The sequence below is a fragment of the Hyla sarda genome, chromosome 10 (assembly GCF_029499605.1).
Source record: "Hyla sarda isolate aHylSar1 chromosome 10, aHylSar1.hap1, whole genome shotgun sequence".
Lineage (NCBI taxonomy): Eukaryota > Metazoa > Chordata > Amphibia > Anura > Hylidae > Hyla > Hyla sarda.
In genome coordinates, this window is record NC_079198.1 from 69,393,164 (window position 1) to 69,412,002 (window position 18,839).

The 18,839-nt window shown below is 44.4% G+C and overlaps 2 protein-coding genes across 5 annotated transcripts in view; both read left to right on the top strand.

Moving 5' to 3' along the window:
- The window catches only part of LOC130294334 (synaptotagmin-1-like), a 302,141-nt gene that overhangs the window by 226,400 nt on the left and 56,902 nt on the right, over positions 1–18,839 (top strand). For all 4 annotated transcript variants that reach the window (XM_056543965.1, XM_056543964.1, XM_056543966.1 and 1 more), the window contains exon 3: positions 132–313. In XM_056543965.1, coding sequence (XP_056399940.1) covers positions 132–313 — 182 coding nt within the window. The remainder of the gene's footprint in view (positions 1–131; positions 314–18,839) is intronic.
- Positions 1–18,839, top strand: part of DNAAF3 (dynein axonemal assembly factor 3) — a 359,599-nt gene that overhangs the window by 160,025 nt on the left and 180,735 nt on the right. The window lies entirely within an intron of this gene.

An 18,839-nucleotide genomic window follows, 5' to 3' on the forward strand; every position in this document is an offset into this window, starting at 1 on the left:
ACCCTGGGAAATGTAGTTTTACAATATCAGAAAAAAATACCTTTTTCTCCCCACTGATCTAAAGAACATGATCTGCATTGGTTTATAATTCATTAACAATTGCTTTATTTTGTATTTTCTTCTAATACCAGTTCCTCCATGGGCTCTGGCCACTATTCTCATTGTGGCTGGGCTACTTCTACTTTGCTGTTGTTTCTGCATCTGCAAGAAATGCTGTGGCAAGAAGAAGAAAGGCAAGAAAGGCAAAGATAAGGTCAAGGCCCAAATAAACATGAAGGAGGTGAAGGACTTGGGAAAAAGCTACATTGATAAGGTAAGACTTATACCGACTGTGTCATCACTATGCATAGAATTATTGTTTATATATATATATATATGAAGTGTTCATTTGTATCCCCATTACAAAGTCCAAACTATGTTGTGCACAAGCACAGGTGGGTGACACAAACAATCGCTGGATCATTTGTGTGGTCCTCTACTGCCATCAGTCCTGGGTGGCACGTCCCCTACTACACTACAATGATTTTTTAACAGGTTAAAATGATACGACAATGTGTTTCCTCATTGGTCGGCTAATTGTTGGCCCTATTATACAGGGTGATATCGGCCTATCCTGCAGATAATTTGGGGGAAGGGGGTTGTACCATAACAAAAAATTTCCACTGCATCAAACCATGCCATGTATACTACATTTATAGGACAACAAGGGGAAACAGAATACATTTTTATAGGAGTGCTTATTGGATTACAATTACGTAAACCTGTAAAACCACTGACTTGATTCTGTTCAAGTCTGTATGACATCTTCTCAACAAACTTTGAATAACTCAATAGAACCAGAGAATATCAGACACTTTGTAATATATCTTATTAGAGAAAAACATATCATGATCCTTTCCATCTCTCTCCCTCTCAAACTCAATGTTCACCATGGAAATCTGCTAAAATCTGTCTAAAAAACATATGAACTTACTAAAGTATCGTGTTACATACTGCCGATGACCCAGCATGGCTGTTTTTGTCCCAGACAACTTGGCTTAACCCTTTTGACTGCCCCCTGCAGTCCCTGTTCATCATCACTATTGGATTGGGTGCCCTTAAAAAAATACCATATACAAGTAATATAATGCTCAGAAAATTTGGTGATGTGTGACAGCCTAAATGATGCAGCTTAATTTGGAGTTATGCAGTTCGGCTAATGCTATAATATAATAAAATTTAATTAAACTGTTTTTGAAAATTCTGTACGATCCTTAATACTCCTGCACTTGTTTTTGGACCTATATGTACATGTTTGGGTTTGGCCAGTGGTCATCATACTAAACATTATCACTGCTTCTGCAGTAACTTGCTAGCCTTTTGTTTTGGGTACTAGACAATTTGAACAGTTTAAAGGGGTACTCCAGTGGAAAACTTTTATTTTTAAAAATTTTTTTTTTTTTAAATCAACTGGTGCCAGAACGTTAAACAGATTTGTAAATGACTTCCATAAAAAAAATCTTAATCCTTCCAGTACTTATTAGCTGCTGAATACTACAGTGGAAATTCTTTTCTTTTTGGAACACAGAGCTCTCTGCTGACATCACGAAGACAGTGCTCTCTGCTGACATCTCTGTCCCTTTTAAGAACTGCCCAGAGTAGCAGAAAATCCCCATAGCAAACATATGCTACTCTGGACAGTTCCTAAAATGGACAGAGATGTCAGCAGAGAGCACTGTGGTCATGATGTCAGCAGAGAGCTCTGTGTTCCAAAAAGAAAACAATTTCCTCTGTAGTATTCAGCAGCTAATAAGCACTGGATGGATTAAGATTTTTTTAATAGAAGTAATTTACAAACCTGTTTAACTTTCTGGCACCAGTTGATTAAAAAAAAAAGTACTTATGTGCAAAAGGTATTTTCTGAACAAGAAGTGAAGCAATTGTAATATTATCAGATGTTGTCTCCAGTTGGATCAGATCTGCTCCATGATACCCGGAGGAGTGTGAGTTTTGTTTCCTCCTTTTCATCTATCATTGTGATGTCTCATTACTGTCACCATTTGTTAGACAGCAGTAAATTGGCAATATGTTGTGAAAGCTGCAGCAATACTTACTCTAAAATTCCATGATAAATTGGCAAGCTTGTAGGTATAATGCGAGCCAAAGGATTCAGCTGTCTGGATCCTAGTTGCAGGTTGCTGCCTATGCAATTATCACCATGGGTGGCCATAGACAGGTGCTCTGTATTACTATTATCATGCTGCATTTTCAGTGCATCAACACTTTACACACAAAGATTACAGGTGTAGACCAAAACAACGTACAATGAGGCCTTTGCTGTTGAATCCTATAATCTATTGAAAAAATGGAACCAATAGGAGACAATGTGGGTGTTATGATTATCTGGTAAACGCACTGGGGACATAGATAGAAAACACAGAGCTGCCAAGAATTATATTCACTGGGTATGTAATGGTGGAGAAGCTGGTGAATAGTCTGTGTTGGCGGATCCTTCAGAGTCCATGGGAAAAATAATAACCCTCAGCCCCATATTCACACCCCCCTCAGCCCAGCATTCACATCTCTATGTTAAATAAAGCCTCACCTATCTGAATGTTTAGGGAAAAGGGCAGATAGTCAACCACATAGTAGAATCCCTATATCTCCTAATGGAAAGACATAAAAAACAAAAAAACATAAAAATAAAATAAAAACTGCACTGAAATCAAGGCAGATAATCTGCTGCAAAGATAATGTGAAAACTCAATTCTTTGAGCAACCAGGGGGTGAAGACATTTTTTTTTTGTTTTCCCTTGCATCATGAAAAAAATATGGCAAGCCCAGAAAACTCCTTTAAGGCTAAGTTTCCACTTGTTTTTTTTCCAGGCAGTTTTTGAGCCAAATTCAGAAGTGGATCCATAAGGTAGGAGAAGTGTAAGTCCTTCCTTTATATGTCCTATTCCTTTTGAATACACTTCTGGCTTTGGCACAAAAACTGCAGGGGCAGATATCCAAAAACTGCAAGGAAGAGAAAACCAAGTGGAAACTCAGCCTAAGTCTGTTTTTCTGTTTGTAGTCAAAAGATGTTTCTATGTGGTGTGTGGTACCCACTGGGTTGATAAACATTATGCTGTCTAGTTGGGAGTAGTAGCACTGATCGTACGTAACATGGTAGTCCCCTGTGAGCCCAACAACCTTATTTTTAATCAACTGAGTTGTTCCCGTAGCGAAAAGTATTTAAATCAGACTTCTGGACATTAAAGGGTACCTCTCATCAAAAAAACTTTTGATATATTATAGATTAATGTATGCAGAATAACTTTACAATTGCATGTTATTAAAAAATATGCTTCTTTCTATTTAATTTTCCACTTTGAAGAAATGACCACTAGGGGTCTCCCTACCAGTCCTGGCAGCAAGCATTTCAGACTCATGCTGGAGTCCTAAACACTACGAGCTGCCAGTCTGCTTTGTTCACAAAGGAGAACACTCAGAGCTGCCAGCCTGCTTCGTTCACAGCCTGTTTGGCTGTGAACAAAGCAGACTGGCAGCTCTGAGTGTTTAGGACTCCAGCATGAGTCAGAAATGCTTGCTGACAGGACTGATCGGGAAAAATACAATAGAAAGAAGCATATTTTTCATTAATATGCTGTTGGAAAGTTATTCAACATTCATTAATCTAAAATATATCAAAAGTTTATTTGATGAGAGGTACCCTTTAAGGTTCTGGATTTCCCATAGAAGTAGCACTTTGGCCTAGGCAAAGGTAAAGAAAGAGCAAAGCTAGGAGATGTCACTCTAAAAAAAAATGACCTAGACTTTGGGTCCAACTTCTCCTGGAGGAGGAGGTTGGACTAGGAACTCTTTCCACAGCCATAGGCTAGGGAGCATCATGTGGCCAAGGCATCAGTCATGTTTTGCCCCAGTGTATGCTATTAATGTAGTGCAGTGCACAAAAACAGTTTTGCAAGTAAACTCACAGTACACCAAATACTTTTAAGTAGTTTGAAGAAAGTTATTCAAACTTCGTATCTAGAGCTGGTAGCGGAAACATGTGCATTAGAGCATTACATGTTATAAATATGGCGTATATTGTTAGAAGTATTAGTATGAAACTGTAAGGTCTTTCTATGTCATACATGTAGGGCTTATGTTCAGAGACACATCCCAAGGCTCAGATATTTTCAATCTATCAGAGACAAAAATTGTCTGATTTGTCCATAGCAACCAACCACAGCTCAGTTTTTATTTTACGTGAGCAATATTAGAAATTACAGCTGAGTTGTGATTTGTCGCTATGGGCAAATCAGAATGTATTCGTCTTTGACAGATCTGATAAGTGTATTCCTCAAATAAAGGGGAAACAGCCTTAGACATTTCATGGGCTGAAATTACAATTTGTTCCCCTGGTGCCCAACTGTCACGATTCGGCTGGCAGGAGGTGGATCCTCTGTGCCAGAGAGGGATTGGCGTGGACCGTGCTAGTGGACCGGTTCTAATTTACTACTGGTATTCACCAGAGCCCGCCGCAAAGCGGGATGGTCTTGCAGCGGCGGTAGTAACCAGGTCGTATCCACTAGCAACGGCTCAACCTCTCTGACTGCTGAAGATAGGCGCGGTACAAGGGAGTAGACAAGAGCAAGGTCGGACGTAGCAGAAGGTCGGGGCAGGCAGCAAGGATCGTAGTCAGGGGCAACGGCAGGAGGTCTGGAACACAGGCTAGGAACACACAAGGAAACGCTTTCACTGGCACAATGGCAACAATCCGGCGAGGGAGTGCAGGGGAAGTGAGGTATACATAGGGAGTGCACGGGTTAACACACTAATTAGAACAACTGCGCCAATCAGTGGCGCAGTGGCCCTTTAAATCGCAGAGACCCGGCGCGCGCGCGCCCTAGGGAGCGGGGACGCGCGCGCCGGGACAGGACCGACGGAGAGCGAGTCAGGTACGGGAGCCGGGGTGCGCATCGCGAGCGGGCGCCACCCGCATCGCGAATCGCATCCTGGCTGGAGGCGGTATCGCAGCGCACCCGGTCAGTGGATCTGACCGGGGCGCTGCAGTAGCGAGGATGTTGCGAGCGCTCCGGGGAGGAGCGGGGACACGGAGCGCTCGGCGTAACAGTACCCCCCCCTTGGGTCTCCCCCTCTTCTTGGAGCCTGAGAACCTGAGGACCAGACTTTTGTCTAGGATGTTGTCCTCAGGTTCCCAGGATCTCTCTTCAGGACCACAGCCCTCCCAATCAACCAAAAAAAATTTTTTCCCTCTGACCGTCTTGGAGGCCAGTATCTCCTTCACGGAGAAGATGTCAGAAGAACCGGAAACAGGAGTGGGAGAAACAAGTTTGGGAGAGAAACGGTTGATGATGAGTGGTTTAGGAAGAGAGACATGAAAGGCATTAGGAATACGAAGAGAAGGAGGAAGAAGAAGTTTGTAAGAGACAGGATTAATTTGGCACAAGATTTTGAAAGGACCAAGATAGCGTGGTCCTAGTTTGTAGCTGGGGACACGGAAGCGGACATATTTAGCGGAGAGCCATACCTTGTCTCCGGGAGAAAAAATGGGGGGAGCTCTTCTTTTCTTATCAGCAAACTTTTTCATGCGAGATGAAGCCTGTAAAAGAGAATTTTGGGTCTCTTTCCATATGGTGGAAAGATCACGAGTCACTTCATCCACAGCGGGCAAACCAGAGGGCAAGGGAGTAGGGAGGGGGGGAAGAGGGTGACGGCCGTACACCACGAAAAATGGGGATTTAGAAGAAGATTCAGAGACTCTGAAGTTGTACGAGAATTCGGCCCATGGTAGAAGATCTGCCCAGTCATCCTGGCGGGAGGAAACAAAATGCCGTAAATAGTCACCCAGGACCTGGTTAATTCTTTCTACTTGCCCATTGGATTGAGGATGATAAGCAGAAGAGAAGTTTAATTTAATCTAGAGTTGTTTACAGAGAGCCCTCCAGAATTTTGACACGAATTGGACGCCTCTATCCGAGGCGATCTGCGTGGGCAAACCGTGAAGACGAAAAATGTGTACAAAAAATTGTTTTGCCAACTGAGGCGCTGAAGGAAGACCAGGAAGAGGAATAAAATGTGCCATCTTGGAAAATCGATCAACGACCACCCAAACAACAGTGTTGCCACGGGATGGGGGTAAGTCTGTAATAAAATCCATACCAATCAGAGACCAAGGCTGTTCGGGGACAGGCAGAGGATGAAGGAGACCAGCAGGCTTCTGGCGAGGAGTCTTATCCCGGGCACAGACAGTACAGGCCCGCACAAAATCAACAACATCCGTCTCCAGAGTCGGCCACCAATAGAAGCGAGAGATGAGTTGCAAGGACTTTTTGATGCCCGCATGGCCAGCGAGGTGGGAGGAGTGACCCCATTTGAGAATCCCGAGACGTTGGCGTGGAGAAACGAAGGTCTTCCCTGGAGGAGTTTGCCTGATGGAGGCTGGAGAAGTGGAGATCAGACAGTCAGGAGGAATGATGTGTTGCGGAGAGACCTCTACTTCCGAGGCATCCGAGGAACGAGAGAGAGCATCGGCCCTAATGTTCTTGTCGGCAGGGCGAAAATGAATTTCAAAGTTAAAACGGGCAAAGAACAAAGACCACCTGGCCTGGCGAGGATTCAGCCATTGGGCAGACTGGAGATAGGAGAGATTCTTGTGGTCGGTGTAAATGATAACTGGAAATTTTGATCCCTCCAGCAGATGCCTCCATTCCTCAAGTGCAAATTTAATGGCCAGTAGTTCTCGATCCCCGATGGAGTAGTTCCTCTCCGCCGGAGAGAAGGTCCTAGAAAAAAAACCACAAGTAACAGCATGCCCGGAAGAATTTTTTTGTAGAAGGACTGCTCCAGCTCCCACTGAGGAGGCATCAACCTCCAATAGGAAGGGTTTAGATGGGTCAGGTCTGGAGAGCACGGGAGCAAAAGAAAAGGCAGACTTGAGCCGTTTAAATGCGTCTTCCGCTTGAGGAGACCAGGACTTAGGATTGGCATTCTTCTTGGTTAAAGCCACGATAGGAGCCACAATAGTGGAAAAATGAGGAATAAATTGTCTGTAATAATTGGCGAACCCCAAAAAACGTTGGATAGCACGGAGTCCGGAGGGGCGTGGCCAATCTAAGACGGCAGAGAGTTTATCCGGGTCCATTTGTAGTCCCTGGCCAGAGACCAAGTATCCTAGGAAAGGAAGAGATTGACATTCAAACAGACATTTCTCCATTTTGGCATAAAGTTGATTGTCTCGAAGTCTCTGAAGAACCATGCGGACATGCTGGCGGTGTTCCTCTAAGTTGGCAGAAAAAATCAGAATATCGTCCAGATACACAACAACACAGGAATATAAGAGATCACGAAAAATTTCATTAACAAAGTCTTGGAAGACGGCAGGGGCGTTGCACAGGCCAAAGGGCATGACCAGATACTCAAAGTGTCCATCTCTAGTATTAAATGCAGTTTTCCATTCGTCCCCCTCCCTGATGCGGATGAGATTATAAGCACCTCTTAAGTCCAGTTTGGTAAAGATGTGGGCACCTTGAAGATGATCAAAGAGTTCTGAGATAAGAGGTAGGGGGTAGCGGTTCTTTACCGTGATTTTATTAAGTCCGCGGTAATCAATGCAAGGACGTAGGGAGCCATCTTTTTTGGACACAAAGAAAAATCCAGCTCCGGCAGGAGAGGAGGATTTGCGGATAAACCCCTTTTTTAAATTTTCCTGGATGTATTCAGACATAGCAAGAGTCTCTGGGGCGGACAGAGGATAAATTCTGCCCCGGGGTGGAGTAGTGCCCGGGAGGAGGTCAATAGGACAGTCATAAGGCCTGTGAAGAGGTAAAGTCTTGTTTTTTGCAAAATACGTCAGCATAGTCCATATAAGCCTTAGGGAGACCGGTTACAGGGGGAACCACAGGGTCACGGCAGGGAGTACTGGGAACCAGTTTAAGACAGTCCTTGAAACAAGAAGTACCCCAGCTCTTGATCTCTCCTGTGGACCAATCAAGGGTTGGGGAATGGCGTTGAAGCCACGGTAGTCCAAGGAGAATTTCGGAAGTGCAATTGGAGAGGACCAAAAACTCAATTTTTTCGTGATGAGGTCCGATGCACATTAGGAGGGGCTCCGTGCGGTAACGTACGGTACAGTCCAATCTTTCATTGTTAACACAATTGATGTAGAGGGGTCTGGCGAGACTGGTCACCGGGATGTTGAACCTGTTGATGAGAGAGGCCAAAATAAAATTTCCTGCAGATCCGGAATCCAAGAAGGCCATAGTAGAGAAGAAGAAGGTAGAGGCAGATATCCGCACAGGCACAGTAAGGCGTGGAGAAGCAGAGTTGACATCAAGAACTGTCTCACCTTTGTGCGGAGTCAGCGTACGTCTTTCCAGGCGGGGAGGACGGATAGGACAATCCTTCAGGAAGTGTTCGGTACCGGCACAGTACAGGCAAAGATTCTCCATGCGGCGTCGTGTCCTCTCTTGAGGTGTCAAGCGAGACCGGTCAACTTGCATAGCCTCCACGGCGGGAGGCACAGGAACGGATTGCAGAGGACCAGAGGAGAGAGGAGCCGGGGAGAAAAAACGCCTCGTGCGAACAAAGTCCATATCCTGGCGGAGCTCCTGACGCCTTTCGGAAAAACGCATGTCAATGCGAGTGGCTAGATGAATGAGTTCATGCAGGTTAGCAGGAATTTCTCGTGCGGCCAGAACATCTTTAATGTTGCTGGATAGGCCTTTTTTAAAGGTCGCGCAGAGGGCCTCATTATTCCAGGATAATTCGGAAGCAAGAGTACGGAATTGGATGGCGTACTCGCCAACGGAAGAATTACCCTGGACCAGGTTCAGCAGGGCAGTCTCAGCAGAAGAGGCTCGGGCAGGTTCCTCAAAGACACTTCGAATTTCCGAGAAGAAGGAGTGTACAGAGGCAGTGACGGGGTCATTGCGGTCCCAGAGCGGTGTGGCCCATGACAGAGCTTTCCCAGACAGAAGGCTGACTACAAAAGCCACCTTAGACCTTTCAGTAGGAAACTGGTCCGACATCATCTCCAAGTGCAGGGAACATTGTGAAAGAAAGCCACGGCAAAACTTAGAGTCCCCATCAAATTTATCCGGCAAGGATAGTCGTACGCCGGAAGCGGCCACTCGCTGCGGAGGAGGTGCAGGAGCTGGCGGAGGAGATGATTGCTGAAGCTGTGGTAGTAGCTGCTGTAGCATCACGGTCAGTTGAGACAGCTGGTGGCCTTGTTGCGCTATCTGTTTTGACTGCTGGGCGACCACCGTGGTGAGGTCGGCGACAACTGGCAGTGGAACTTCAGCGGGATCCATGGCCGGATCTACTGTCACGATTCGGCTGGCAGGAGGTGGATCCTCTGTGCCAGAGAGGGATTGGCGTGGACCGTGCTAGTGGACCGGTTCTAAGTTACTACTGGTATTCACCAGAGCCCGCCGCAAAGCGGGATGGTCTTGCAGCGGCGGTAGTAACCAGGTCGTATCCACTAGCAACGGCTCAACCTCTCTGACTGCTGAAGATAGGCGCGGTACAAGGGAGTAGACAAGAGCAAGGTCGGACGTAGCAGAAGGTCGGGGCAGGCAGCAAGGATCGTAGTCAGGGGCAACGGCAGGAGGTCTGGAACACAGGCTAGGAACACACAAGGAAACGCTTTCACTGGCACAATGGCAACAAGATCCGGCGAGGGAGTGCAGGGGAAGTGAGGTATACATAGGGAGTGCACAGGTGAACACACTAATTAGAACAACTGCGCCAATCAGTGGCGCAGTGGCCCTTTAAATCGCAGAGACCCGGCGCGCGCGCGCCCTAGGGAGCGGGGACGCGCGCGCCGGGACAGGACCGACGGAGAGCGAGTCAGGTACGGGAGCCGGGGTGCGCATCGCGAGCGGGCGCCACCCGCATCGCGAATCGCATCCTGGCTGGAGGCGGTATCGCAGCGCACCCGGTCAGTGGATCTGACCGGGGCGCTGCAGTAGCGAGGATGTTGCGAGCGCTCCGGGGAGGAGCGGGGACCCGGAGCGCTCGGCGTAACACCAACAATGTGCCATAGGCAGTCAAACGTTTCTGTAGCTCAAAACTGCTCACACATCACATATTTAAATCTGACATTGATTTCAATTAAAATGGGGGTTAACATTGATAGACTATTAATGTTTGATCAGCAGGGTTTCCTGCCATGAATTCATTCCCATCCTATTGAGAAGCTAAGGAAAATATCAGTGATATCAATTTTCTTTTAAAGATCCCAAAAAAAAATGTCTTGTACCACATTTTTAGACACTTTTGCACCTCATTCACAAAGGTATATGGCATAAATGCAACAACACATAAAGTAAGCCAACTAAACAATGCTCTAAGCTTAGACTGTGCCAGATTGTCAAATAGTTTGAGCCACTTTAATAAACCTTGTACATTCTTATACTGTCTAGTTTACACTGTCTTTGAAATGAAGTTTAGAAGAGGAACTACACTACTTTCCGCTCAGTACAGAATAGCATTTCAGGACAAATCCTTCAGCACAGATTGTGGTTAGAGAATTATAGTACAGTAAAGAATAATCTCTGTTATCAAAAGATGTTCTTCTCCAGGTACAATTATAGGCTAAAGTAGTCTTAAAACTAAAGTTCCTGTGAGTCTATAGAATATCTACTGCAATACTATTATTTTCTTGGAGCTCCATCAATTCCCCTGTTGTGTATAATACATAAAAGTAAGTGCATGTCTCATTACAGTAGACAAATATCAAAGCTTTTTTGAGTTAAAAGCACCATTGCTTGGCTAGGACTGACCAATTTTGGTTAACATAGTGCAAAAAAATAAATAAATAAATAAATAAATAAAAAAGTGATATGTTACTCAGTACCTAACCCTGAGCATATAATTTATGTGTCTAGGACCTATATATTCAGAGAAAAAAGCATTTATCTGCTGCTGAGTTCCTTTTTCATCATGCTGGCTGGAGGGGGCGTGTCAGTCTATCTCCATCACAGTGCTGACTTATCTGCTCTGAGTCTGGGGAGCGAGCCTGGGTTGTCCTCCGACTACTCTCTACTCTGTAACCCTTTCCTTTCTGGGTGTGTGTATGTGCAGAGTGTGCAGAGCATTGCACCCTTGTCAGTAGTACAGACTAGGGTGCAATGCTCTGCACATACCCCCCACCTGTATAGGAATGTACATATGCACACACACTGCTATACACATAGGGGGGTATGTGCAGACTGCAGAGCATTGCTCCCCAGTGTCTGTAGAAGACCCTAGGGTGCAATGCTCTGCAGTCTGCACATACTCCCCCCCCCCCCCCCATGTGTGTGCATGTAAAGTCTTATACAGGTTGGAGGGGTATGTGCAGACTGCAGAGCATTGCACCCTAGGGTCTGTGGAAGACACTAAGGGGCAATGCTCTCTAGTGCACTTAGCCTCATGTGCAGAGGCCCTGGCTGCTTACACTTACACTGCGTACACTTACAGACCCAGCCGGGGCCACAGAAAGAGCAGTACAGGTGCAGTCACGATCCTCCAGAGCAGGCTACATGAGCTCCACAAAATGGCAAGGGGGGGGGGGGGGCGGCAATGGCAGGGTGAGGAGACATAGGAGGGGCACAATCCCAATGCAGCCCTCTAGCACAGAGCTCTATGCTGCAGCAGCACAAGGGACAGACAGCACAGAGCTCGGCTGCAGACCAGTAGGTCCCATGAGTGTTTTCCGCACTGTCTGTGTGTGAACGCTCCCTGTGCTCGTCCACAGGCAGTGCATGCCCGCGCATACACTCTGCCTAATGCTGCAGGGATCGCCTATACTGGATACCAGCACGCTTTACGGCCGGTATCCATTATGTTGCAAAATCTAGACTAGTCTATTCAGCTAAAAGACACTCCTAGTGGCGGCAATTTTGAGCTTTCATTTCGGGTGAAAATTTACATTTTTTTAACAGTTGTATATTGTGAAATTACAATATTATAATGAGTCCTGCAATATATCAAAAGTTTTCAACAATTAAATGGCTTTCCCTGGGCTACTCCATAATTTTACCATTTAAAACCAAAATTCATCCAATTCAAGTATTCATGTACCATTCAAGGATCCAGTACCAAAGAAGAACCCAACTGAGATGCTTCCCCTTATAATAATGGACATGTGAACCTCCTTACACAATATATATGGTTCATATATCTGTCACCTAGCAGTTGGAGAAGGCTTGGTTAACAATAGCATATATTAGAAGTAACAAACAACCATATACAATCCACATACAAGCATGTCATAACCTTAATGTTTAGCTTACTTCATGATAAGGTGATGTGAACCACACTCACTCAAAGAAGTAGTTCTTGATGGATCCCCAAAAAAATAGAAAAATGCATCTGTAGTTATTATTTTAGCCTACAGATTTGTTCTCCTTTTCATATAAGCCAAACTAAAGTGTCATCTAAAAGGAAGAGTCACCTTACTCAGGATTCTTTTATCTGGAGGAATTTACTTTTTTCCCATAGTGCACTGCCTGAACACTACGTCTATATGCCACATATCTTTTTTAATGGAAGCCAGTACCCATCCCGTGTTGCATCCAGTACCCTGCTCCGTTCTGTGCCACCACTAATATTACGGAGCATTAGTCCCCCACTGCTGCACTTTTTTTGGCTTCCCAGGAAATGTGTTGTAATCCTGCAAGCCGGTTTACACCTGTCTGAAGACTACTGTATCATGGGCAGTCTACATGTCCATTAAGAAAGAGGATTAACACCCCTCTCTTACCCCCTCTTTCTTTGGGACATCTGCAGGGCCACACTGTGGTACACTGTGGGGCCTAATCTTCTATACTGGCCCTTCTGCAGAGTTTTTGTGCAGTTTTATATAGTGTTTGTGTATTTACAAATGTATTATTGTGTTGAATCACTTCAGTAAGACATTTTGACTTTGTTTTACACTTACTAGTACGGGAACATTCTAGGTTAGGGAGGAGTTAGCTTCAAGATCTCTTCTCTATACAGTGGTCCCTCAAGTTACAATATTAATTGGTTCCGGGACGACCATTGTAAGTTGAAACCATTGTATGTTGAGACCATAACTCTATGGAAACCTGGTAATTGGTTCTGAAGCCACCAAAATGTCATCCAAAAATAGGAGAAAGTGAGGATTAAAAATAAATAAGTAGATAACTAATATAGATAAAGCAAATCCTTACATATAAAAGTAAGAAAGAGCTGCTGGGATTTCAGTGTTTCAGTGTTTCCCAACCAGGGTGCATCCAGCTGTTGCAAAACTACAACTTCCAGCATGCCCGGACAGCCTTCGGCTGTCCGGGCATGCAGGGAGTTGTAGTTTTGCAACAGCTGGAGGCACCCTCTTTGGGAAACACTGGTCTGTGTAGAGGAAAGGAGCTTCTTCAGGGTCCTGTTCTAAAAAAAAAAAAAGGAAAATGGAGCCGCCCTCACCTGGTGTCCAAATGGGCAGCTAACCATGGTACAGGTAAAGAGTACAGAACATGTAATACCTCCCTGTACTGTAGGGGGCGCTACCAGACACCAGTCAGTGCAAGCACTTTAGGAATACAGGGGTTTTATCAGTGAAATGTCCATTCTGATTGGGCGGTTCTTCCGGCCATTGACACGTTTCGCAGATTCCATAGCATTGTATGTTGAGTCTGGTTTCAAGTTACAATGGTCCAGAAAAGACCATTGTATGTTGAAACTATTGTATGTTGAGGCCATTGTAAGTTGAGGGATCACTGTATAGAACGGAAGTTAGTTTTTTGTGCTGCCTTTCCTCTTAGGAGAGAGGAGACCTACAAAGGACTACCAGTTACAGGTACCCAAATATACACTGTCACTTTACAGATAACCTCTGCCGCCTTGGTGCCTTCTTACAGTAATAATGCCCCCTGTCAGTAATGATGTTGCCTTAGTACCCCCCCACAAATAGTTAGAAAGGGATGTTATACAACAGCCAAGCACCTGCAATGCCAGACATGGGAGACCTGTGCCTGCTTATTCTGACCCCTTTGAAAAAAAAGCATATGGATTGAACCCCTTAGTGCAGTGGTTCTTAACCTTGTTGGAGGTACTGAACCCCACCAGTTTCATATGCGCATTCACCGAACCCTTCTTAATTGGAAAAATAATATATGATTTTATCAACTTCAGAACATAGGAGGTATATATTTAAGTATATATTTATACATAGGTGCACAAAATGAACAAAACCATTAAGAACAAAGAACAAAACCATGAAAACATGATTTTCACACAAAAACAAAAACATAATGAATGTTTACTGCAAATCAGTGTGACTTCTGCTGTTGTCTTTCAGAGACCAGTTCAGAAATGCGCGGCTTTACCTTGGCAACTGCCACTCTCATGTCATTTTCGCAACAATGGCAGTGTTCCCCCACATTAGGCAGGCAGTGTTCCCCCATATTAGGCAGGCAATGTCCCGTCCCCCCTCCCCCCCCCCCCCCCCCCCCCACACACACACACATTAGGCAGGCCAGTGGTCTTCAACCTGCAGACCTCCAGATGTTGCAAAACTACAACTCCCAGCATGGCCGGACAGCCAACGGCTGTCCGGGCATACTGGGAGTTGTAGTTTTGCAACATCTGGAGGTCCACAAGTTGAAGACCACTGATGTAGGCAGTAGTGTTGCTCACGAATATTCGCAATGCGAATTTTATTTGCGAATATCGCATATTCGTGAATCTGCGAATATTCGCGAATATAGCACTATATATATTCGTACTTACGAATATTCGTTTTTTTTTTTTTTTTCACAGTACACATCACAGTGATCATCTCTCTCTGCTTCCAGCTTGTGTGGTGTAAAGAAGGCTGTAATACTACTGTGTGAGACTGGCGTGTGAATTTTCGCATATGCGAAAATTTGCATATGCTAAATTTGGCATATGCAAATTTTCGCTTATGCTAATTTTTGTATATGCTAATTTTCGCATACGTGAATTTTCGCATATGCGAAAATAAAACGAGAATATTACGAATATGCGAATTTAGCGAATATATGACGAATATTCGGCCATATATTCGCAAATATTTGCGAATTCAAATATGGCTTATGCCGCTCAACACTAGTAGGCAGTGTTCCCCCACAGACATACAGCCTCCAGCCATATACAGTGTATGGCTGGAGGCTGTATGCCTGTGTACTGCCCACTTCAGTGCTCCGACCACCGCTCTGACTATAGCAGTAGGTCCTGGGACCGAGGGTCCGAGCAACGAAGATGACGCGTCGCTGGTCACTTACCAAGCTGGCCAGCGCGCGTCTTCCTCCTTCTCTGTCCTCTGGTCCTAGGCGCCTTCGTTTCCATGGGCGCACGCCCCGTGACGTCCCGGCGTGCGCTATGTCCCGGCGGCCCTGCGTTTTTAAACTTAACACGGGGCCGCAGGGAGTTAATAGTAATAGGGGGAATTGTCCCTTCGCAACAGGACAGGCAAACACCGGTTCTGCTCGGGGCCCCAAGCAATTGTTGCGACCTCCCCTGCCGAACCCCCGGGACTGACTCACCGAACCCCTGGTGTTCGATCGGACTCAGGTTAAGAACCACTGCCTTAGTGACTGCCTTAAAAATGTGTATTGCCAGTCACTAATGGGTTAAAATCTCCTAATCCATGAACCTTTATTCACACTTTACCTTTCATCTATTTACAAATATTTTAATCAGACCGTCTCCAAGTACCAGACTATGATTTCAAGGTTTTTGTTCTGCTGTAAATCTTCTCCGCTTCATTATGTATGAAATAAATAAGTCTTCGAGAAAACAGCTAAACAGCTATCACCAAAACAATGCAAGTCATTTTTCTCTCTCTATCTACCCCTCGCTCTACTAAAGTGAAATGCTTTTTGGCTGTGAAATCTAAATGTTTCTTTTCAGATATCATACTGTTCCTTGACACTTCATTTCGCATGAGGGTTTCGGCAATTGCTGCTGTTTGAAAAATGAAATTATCTTTTGTCCTCCTCATTCTTGTTTTTCCCAGTTTTCTTTCAGTTTTGAGAATAACCTAGAACAATGTGGCTCATACGGTACATGCTCATTAGTCAGTCAAGGCTGTCACTTCTGATCCTGGCTGCCTTCCCTTTGTCTTCACCTCTACCTGTCATATCAGAGTGTCTCATTTTCCTGTCTAGTGGTGTTTTTCCCATGTAAAACTTTTCTTAACCAAATGTTTGCTGCAAAGAAGAGTATTCTGCAGACAATAGTCTAGCACCGTGAAATGCTCTTTACTTAATCACTTAATTGCTTTATGTCATATGACCCAAGACTAATGCTCCCTCTAAGCTGAGCAATCTGCCGAATAAACAGTTAAAAGGTTAATAAGGACTCCTGGCTGAAGGTTTCCTTTAAAATCTGATGCAAATTTAGTGTTTAAATGGGCACTGTCACCAACTTTATTTTTTGATATGTTGTAGTACTTATGTACTACAACATATCTCTAATATACTTTTTTTTTTTCATTAAAAAGGTTTAATTTACATTTAAAAACCGGCTACTGAAAAAGGACTGATTTTGGAGTGGCAATCAGTCCTTTTTCAGTTAGGCTGCACTCGCTCCCTGCCTGTCAATCAGACAGGCGGGAGCAAGCGCATTGGCTCACCGGCCACTGGCTGGGAGGCCACTCCTCCCACACATCGCCGCCGCCGCCTCGTTGCCGCCGCTGTCCCTGCACGCCCGCTGCCGGACTCTGCAGTAACTGCAAGTGTAATGAGGGAGCGGGGTATGTGGGGCGGGGGGAGGGAACGGGCTAGTGTCGTAGGGGGGGGGTTAACGGGCTAGCAAAAAAAAAAATAGGATGGTGGGAGCTACCCTTTAACCTTTCTGAATTCTTGGTATCGGTGTCAGTTCTAGACAAGATCTGAGTTTATTTGTAAAATCAAAAGTATCACAGAATTCACTAATTTAGGGCCTTTGAATGTTGTTCAATTAAAGGGGGTTATCCAGGAAAAAACTTTTTTATATATATCACCTGGCTCCAGAAAGTTAAACAGATTTGTAAATTACTTCTATTAAAAAATCTTAATCCTTTCAGTACTTATGAGCTGCTGAAGTTGGGTTGTTCTTTTCTGTCTAATTGCTCTCTGATGACACGTGTCTCGGGAACTGTCCAGTTTAGAAGCCAATCCCCATAGCAAACCTCTTCTACTCTGTGCAGTTCCCGAGACGAGCAGAGATGTCAGCAGAGAGCACTATTGCCAGACAGAAAGCAACAACTCAACTTCAGCAGCTGATAATTATTGAAAGGATTAAGATTTTTTTAATAGAAGTAATTTACAAATCTATTTAACTTTCTGGAGCCAGTTGATAAAACATATTTTTTTCCTGGAATACCCCTTTAAGCTCTTTAATACAGCTACCATAGGGAAGCATTAACACCTTTAGGCCAGGTTCACACTACAGAATTTCCGAGCAGAATTCCATTTTGAAATTCCACTAGATATTCCAATGCAGCAAAGTTCCATTGCTGGCAATAGGATTCCGCCGCACAGTGCACACTGCACAATTTTGGAGGGAGACTTTTCGCCTAAAAAATCTGCTTGAAAAAGGAAATCTGTTGTCTCTGAGACATGTGGCAGTGTAATAAAGCTTGAGAAAATATGGTTGGCACTACTTCCTTTTTTTTTTCTTCATATATCATTTTTTTTTTATAGTTTTAACATTTAGAATAATAAACAAGTACACATAGAGTAAATCACGCAGTACTTTCTTTTTAACCCATAACCCATATTTTTTTTACCAACTTTTTCTTGAGATACCAAAGTTGCCCTTCACCATTGTTAAAATAATGGCTAGAATGTGGTGCTCTAACTTAAAAAGCACAAATCCATAGAACAAAGGAATAAATAGTGGCACTTACCAAATGGCTTCTTCACGCTTTTTGTATACTATCAAGTGCAGATCGACCTCCTCGCACCTTCATGGGCTTGGAACGCTAGTGTGGATCAGTGAAAATTGGTAACAGCCGTATTGTGCTGCCTTGTGCTTCTACAGACCCTCTAAGGCAGTCCGAAATAGTTGTTACACATGTTGATAGTTGATGCACACTAGCAATCCTGGTCCATGAAGCTGCGAGGATGTGGAAATAATAAAGGAGGAGAAGCTGTTTGGTGAATGACCCTCTTTATTCGTTAGTTCTATGGATTTTTGCAATGTGTAATAGCTGTTTGTGCAATAAGGGCAAATTGTTGTTTTGTCCTGTGTAAAGTGTCAAGGAGGTGTTCCCAAGGCCCTGAAGTGCCCTGATCTGGAATGCTGCTCCTCTCCCCTTCCCCTTCCCATCCCCCTGCTTGATTGATAGACAGGGATTTGTTTCCAGCGTTGCACCCTGTCCAAATCTTGTGCCTCTGTAATGCTTTTGTATTGTGGGGGGTACTCATAGTAAGTCAGTGTTGCTGATGCAAACTCACTACCCACTTGCCAAATTACAAAAGGTACCATTGCCTTTATTGTAAAAACAGCTTTATGACATTGTCAGTTGACAGATGAATTACTAAATTTACATCATTTGAATCTCTAGATGCTCTATCTCTAAGCACTTTATTTTATAGGGGCATCCAAGGCGAGGGAATTGGTACCAGAGGCTACATGCCACACAGCCAGGGTGAGAATTAGGAGTATGACGTTTATATTTGAATAGGAGGAGCATAGGTAGAGCATGGACATTGGGGTGCCAACGCACACCTACTAGATGCTCATATGCTCACACCTAATCGTTTTCATTGTAGAATGATTTGTAAGGGGTGACTAGACCACTCTTACTTAGGACTAAGTGTATATATCTTTGTGTGTTCTGCCTACTTGTGTATCTTTTTACCCTAATATCTAATATCCCCTGGAAAACATTTAGT